The sequence below is a fragment of the Dipodomys ordii genome, unplaced genomic scaffold, assembly GCF_000151885.1.
Source record: "Dipodomys ordii isolate 6190 unplaced genomic scaffold, Dord_2.0 Scaffold10077, whole genome shotgun sequence".
In the NCBI taxonomy this organism is placed as follows: Eukaryota; Metazoa; Chordata; class Mammalia; order Rodentia; family Heteromyidae; genus Dipodomys; species Dipodomys ordii.
In genome coordinates, this window is record NW_012277289.1 from 1 (window position 1) to 6,093 (window position 6,093).

Genomic DNA, 6,093 nt, shown 5'->3' on the forward strand with positions numbered 1-6,093 from the left:
CCGGAAGTGGCGCTGTGGCTCAAGTGGTAGAGTGCTAGCCTTGAGCTGAAGAGCTGAGGGACAGCGCCCAGGCCCAGAGTTCAGGCCCCACGACTGGATCCCCCCCGCAAAAAAAAAGAAAAAAGAAAAAGAGCAGAACAAAAATTAGATTCTAAACGTAATAAACAGGTAAATCTAAATTGAACCAACCAGTTATTCTGCCTACATCATGTTCAATAAGAAGATTTTGATTTTGTCTGAACCAATGGGAAGTTCTGGTGTCTTAGGACCCAAAGCTAGGCACAGAGGTGAAGGCAGGAACTCACCTGGGTATCAGTGGGTCTTGTTGCAGCATTGCAGTCATTATCATCCACCACCGACATGTAAGCCCCAAGGATGCACTTTACCGCCCTGCGCTGGTATCCCTGGCCACAGGTGACACTGCACTGGGGGAAGAAAAGGAGACAAGTTCAGCAAGTCTTCTTTTTCCTTTTCCCTGCCCCTCCCCTTCCCCCATCTCTTTCTATCATATATATCCAGAAGGTAGACATCCAAAGAGATAAGGAAAAAGTGGAAAATCCTGAATTAAACTGACTTCTTATCATATGATTATTATAAAATACTTGTAATTATTTCTGCCTCCTATTTCTGCTTTCCTGACTGCTATCTCCAGGGAGGAAGGGAGCATGTGGTCATGGTTTGTACACCTCTCACACTGCTTAGCAGAATGCATGTCTGGAACAGGTACTCAGTGGAGTCCTGTAATTTTGACCTTAGTTGACTGATTAAAAAACACATCATTTTCAGGGATGCTTAGTTTTCCTCAAAATTATGTATTAAAACCAGCAAGATTCCAGGAACCACCTATGTATGTGATAACCAAAAAGCTGGCTAAATATAGCACAAAGTATAGCTAATAAAGGAAACAATGTAGCTACTAAAAGGCACACTGTTGAATATTTAAAAGCACTAGAAGACAAAGTATGTTGGAAGAGTAATGTCATAGAAATGCAGAGTAAGAACCTGTAAGAATTATTCCCTCCACTGAAACAACCAGAAAACTGGCAAAACTGACAGAATCAACTTCTTTGGAACTTTGGAGCCTGATTAAAAAAATTACAGCAATCAGATGGTACTTAATGAAGAAGGATGCTGTTAATCTTGGTAGCAAAGAGCCATGGTGTTTCTGGCTTTTCCATCTATCAAACTGACCACTTCTCTCACTACACAGAGGACAATTTCCAAGTAACTCTCAATATAGCTACGTAGAAAGTACCACAAGGACTTCTCTGACCATCATGAAACAAGGCTCAGCATTAGCTATAGAAGCAAAACTGGAGAGTTCACAAATAAGAGGAAAACTAATATATTCTGAAACAACCAAGAGGTCAGGAAGAAATCACAAGCAATGGCAGAAAATCCTATGAGGAAAAAAAATCATGAGATGCAGTGAAATGTGTATGTAATGGCTATAAAAAAGATGATCTCAAATCAATTACCTAACTTTATATCTTAAAGAATTAAGAGGAAGAATAAACTAAACCCAGAATCAGAAGAAAGAGAGAAAAAAAAGATTAGACGAGAGAAAGGAAATAGATGAAACCAACAGAGAGGGGGCTGGAGTATAACGCAGTGGTAGGACATGACGTCTTGGATTCAATGTATTAAAGTACATTATGTAAAATTTCTTTCATGAACATTTATGACTTCAATCATATTTTAAAAACTACTTAGTTCTTTCAGTTATGTGATTAGTCAAAGGAAGAACAAATCTCCTGTGATAAGATGCACTCAGAATGGCCTGATATGAACATGGATTTTTAGAAAAACAAATAGTCCTGTCAGCTTTAATAGATATATTCCAAACTTGACAGTGACCTGAAGTGTGTTCTCATCCTCTTATTCCCTACATACATGCAGATGTGGCAAAAGGAGTGTATTTAGAAGTGTGACTGGAATCTTCCCTGTTTATGCAGATCCGATTAGCTATTATGTTACTGAATGCTATGAGATGGGAAAATAACATGGAGCACAGAGACTGTAAGGGGGTAGTAACACAGCTCCTCCTACTTTGCGATGCAAGTTTGGAAATGAAGACAGAGGCTACAGGACAGAAGTGGCCTTGGATGGAGCGGGTGAAGGGAGAGTCATTCTGCAAGAGATTACATAAATGACAGCAAACAGCTGCTTGACTTCTTTTAGGAACAGGGAGTGCTGCTTAAGTACGAGGCAGAGCTCTCTTGCATCTATATTAGGAAGGGCTGCATTCCGAGAGTAAACGCAAGTCAGAGGGAGACACTCTCTCTTTTAGGAATGGTTTGAGTGAAGATCATGAAACCTCGGAAAGGATTCCTTCCAAGCTTGATCATTCTGTACCCTTCGATCTAATTAATTACGTTGGAACACTCTGATTTATGAGAGGCGAGCGTTGCATATATACTGTCAGGAACCAAAATATCCTTCTAGATTCCAATCCAGACTCTCTTGCTTAAAGGCACTGGCTTTCTGTAGCAGATCAGCAGAGGTCCAGGAAGAGATAACATCAGCCAGACGCCACTTCTGTTGCACTTTTGTTTAAATGCTCGTGTGCTATTGAAACCATGCGGGGAAACACGCACGTGGGTTTGTAGCTTGGGCGGTCAGCTCCAGCAGGGAAGAGACAGGAAAGCCTCAGAGCCATGCATGCTTGACCTGTCTCCCCCCCCACCAAGGTGCTGTACCTGCCACACATACACCCCACCCAGCCTGTTAAAGAAGCCAGCCACTGGAATGTCCCTCTGTAAGCCCTCTCCAGATAAGGAAGGAAAAATGCAGTTAAGAATCTAATCGTTTTCCAAATACCTGTCCCCAGGAACCCGCCTGCCAGGATGCACATTCCGGTTGCTGACAGGTCTGCATAGAGACGGGCTTGGCCGCGGCGTCACACATTCTGTCGTTCAATCGATCCTCGCCAAAGTGACACCAGACCTGGCGGTGCTTATGGCCTTTCCCACAAGTCACCAAGCACTGGAATGAAAAAGCAGAGCCAGTCAAGGTCATCTCTGATCAATGGGATGTGGGTTACTCATGGATTAGGATTAACAGATGTGTGCTTTTTACACACACACACACACACACACACACACACACACACTTCTCTAACAACACTCCAAGAGTCACTTCTCTCTTTTTTCTGTTTCATTCTTTCTGCTTCTATCTTCTCTCTTTCACCCTCTGTGTACCTCTAGTCTCTGAGCCAGTTTCAAATACAGAATGAATTCAACAAATCATCAAAATTCTAAAACATCAAAAAAAAAAACCCCACAAAACAACAATCTTGATTTTTCTAACATAGGAGTGGAGCAGGGGAATTATGAGTCAGACCAACCTGGATTTTAACTCCTACACAAACAACTCAGAGAGCCTCTGTGGGTCTCAATTTCCTCAGACTATTGACTGCAAAGGGTTGTGAAATTTAAATGGAAAAAAAAAGACGCAATACAGTGTTTAACACAATTTTCCTTAAAAAGAAAAGGTTCACTGAAATCATCATTACTATTCTCCCTCATTTTAGAAGATTGAAGAAACAGAGAACAGACATTAAAGGTAATATTATAATAATCCCAAATCTCAACTACCCAAGGGTTCTCATTATCAACGCTTTATTGCTTTCTTTCTGGTCTTTTTACCTAAGGAATTGTGAGTCATAATGAACTTACAGTTTGATTTCCCGTTTTATCAAGTATTGCTATAGAAGTTTATGATTCAATCCAAAATGATCTTTAGTTAGTATCAATGATCTAAGTAAAATTTAAATGTATTACCTTCTTTCATCTTTTCTTTCGTCAATCAAATACTGAAAGTTTATCTGGACCTAAAGCTCTGGGATGACTTGTCAATATGACCAGAAAAGAGTCACTGCCAATCATATACTGTTACTTGTCCACTATTTCCTCAGTGCTAACCGAATCCCTCAGATTTATCTGATAGTGAAAACACACACACACACACACACAGAGTTAACACTGTAACTATGGATGGGAGAAGGGGGTACTAAAAGACTCAGTTTCCCCACACTCCCAACCTGACCAGTTAACATGGAGCTTCTGATCACTTTGTGTTCACCTCACCATCCCTGAAGGCGGTGGAAGAAAACACCTTCTTGATGAGAATCTCATCAGGCTGAATAGCACTGAGGCATATTAACAGCGAGTGTGAATACTACTATACTGTAAGACCAAGAAAGAGGTTGTGTACTTCTTTCTTTTGCTGCCTAGGGCCACAAGGAATAAAGGAGTTGTCTTGTGCTTCATAAAGTAAGGGGTGATGAAAGGCATAGATGTGGAATATTCTGTTTGCCTCAGTCTTTTTTCTTTAGCCTCATTTTCCTCCAGCAACTGGATGTGTTAGACAGGGGGACACTTGCTGGGGTCTGATTCTCTTACTTCAAAGACACAGAAGTGGGACACAGCTTGTTAGATGCCCTTAGGATTACTAAATCTCCAATTTCCACTCAGGAACTTAGTTATGGCTCAAAGAATAGGGAAAGCAAGGAACAGCCTTCCAAGTCCCCAGTGATTAAGCTAATCCCATGGTGACTCTGAGGTCACCGGTGAAATTGTTACCTCCAGTACTATAGTCATGATGTGCGTGGGGAGCTAACACTGTTGCTTCTTTAAGGGAGAAGGGAGAATGTGCAGCAGGCCTAGCTTTCAATAGGCCAGGGGAGACCCAGCATCAGGGGTTCTGAGATGATCTAAGTGAACCTCCCCTCTCACCTCTGACCAGTCTCCCGATTTCCACTGTGGACACGCAAACTCATTGCATCTCTGCACAGTGACTTTCTCTTGATGTATGCATTTGCTGTCATCCAGGACATCATTTCGAGTGTTGACACAAATAGCCCTCCTTCTCTGGCTTCCGCCATCACAGCTCTTAGAACACTATGTGAACAAAAAAAAAAGAAGTAAAACTTTTGCTGAGTTTCCCATAAGGCATGCACATGATATGGGCTATGCTGTTTCTTCTGACTCTAAACAAACCATCAACTTTGGTCAGTGCTCTCCCCAGTTTTCATTTTGAAGAAATCTTCTCATGCAATCTGTTTATCAGATTCATGTCAATATTAACTTACTGGTGTAGGAAAAGAAAATTGAAAATGGCCTGTAGGGGATAGAAAAGCGATTGGTTGTTGATTTTACCACTCACAATTTTCCACATGCCATACCCATGTCAGACATTACAAGTCAATCAGGGAATTCTTTCCTACTAAGTTTGAATGGGGTCAGACATCATAAATCAATCAGGACTTTCTTTGCTGTGCAGCTTAAATGAGGTTTTGTAATATAACTCTGGGAAGAACTACCACCAACACATCATACTTAGTGTCTAAGAAGATTCCATTGGAGTAAGAACCAACTTACTTCAGTCCAAGCAGAATAGCGCCAGCCACCTGTGTTACACTCTCCTGAGCATTTTTCCCGGTTGCTTGGTTTGGGTTGATTACTGCAAAAACTATCATCAACCTTCTCGGTCTTTCCATCTAGCCTACTGTATTTGGCACAGTAGATGTCTACAGTACGATAACCCAAACCACACTGGGCACTGCATTCACTCCTGCTGGCAGCATGCCACCTGTCAATACATAATGAGGAGAACTTACACACACACACACACACACACACACAAAACCTATTTATCCAACTAGTACACGAATGGAGTTCCTTTCTTCTAAATTCAAATACCAAGAAGCTCAAAGCCAAACACAGTTACTAAAACCCAGTTTTACAGCAAAATATCCATATATTTTTCATGCCTTCCAATTTATATGGCTGTTCCAGAATGACTGCCACTGGTGCTAACTTTGTGATGATTCTTGCCTGATAAACTTAGTCTGAAATTCAACTAACTGAAAAGGCAGGGGGAGGGAGGATCCAACAGAGGGAAAAAAATGGTTTTTTAAAAGCTCAAGCTCATTGATAGAGGGACACATAATTGGGACTGCATTTGTGAAGTTGTTTGTTTGGTTTTTGGTCTTAGGGCTTAAAGGCCTGGGCACTGTCCCTGAGCAATTTTGCTCAAAGCTAGCACTGCTCTACCACTTTGCTTTTTTTTTTTTTTTTTTGTGTTTTTGGT

At 41.3% G+C, this 6,093-nt stretch overlaps 1 protein-coding gene across 1 annotated transcript; it reads right to left on the reverse strand.

Moving 5' to 3' along the window:
* Positions 1–275: 275 nt before the first annotated feature.
* On the reverse strand, positions 276–5,592 carry LOC106002410 (A disintegrin and metalloproteinase with thrombospondin motifs 9-like; the record flags this gene model as incomplete). Its single annotated transcript, XM_013037293.1, has 4 exons — positions 276–425; positions 2,821–2,985; positions 4,737–4,901; positions 5,382–5,592. Coding segments are annotated over 4 exons (691 nt in total), but the record flags the coding sequence as incomplete, so codon positions are not given.
* Positions 5,593–6,093: the final 501 nt, after the last annotated feature.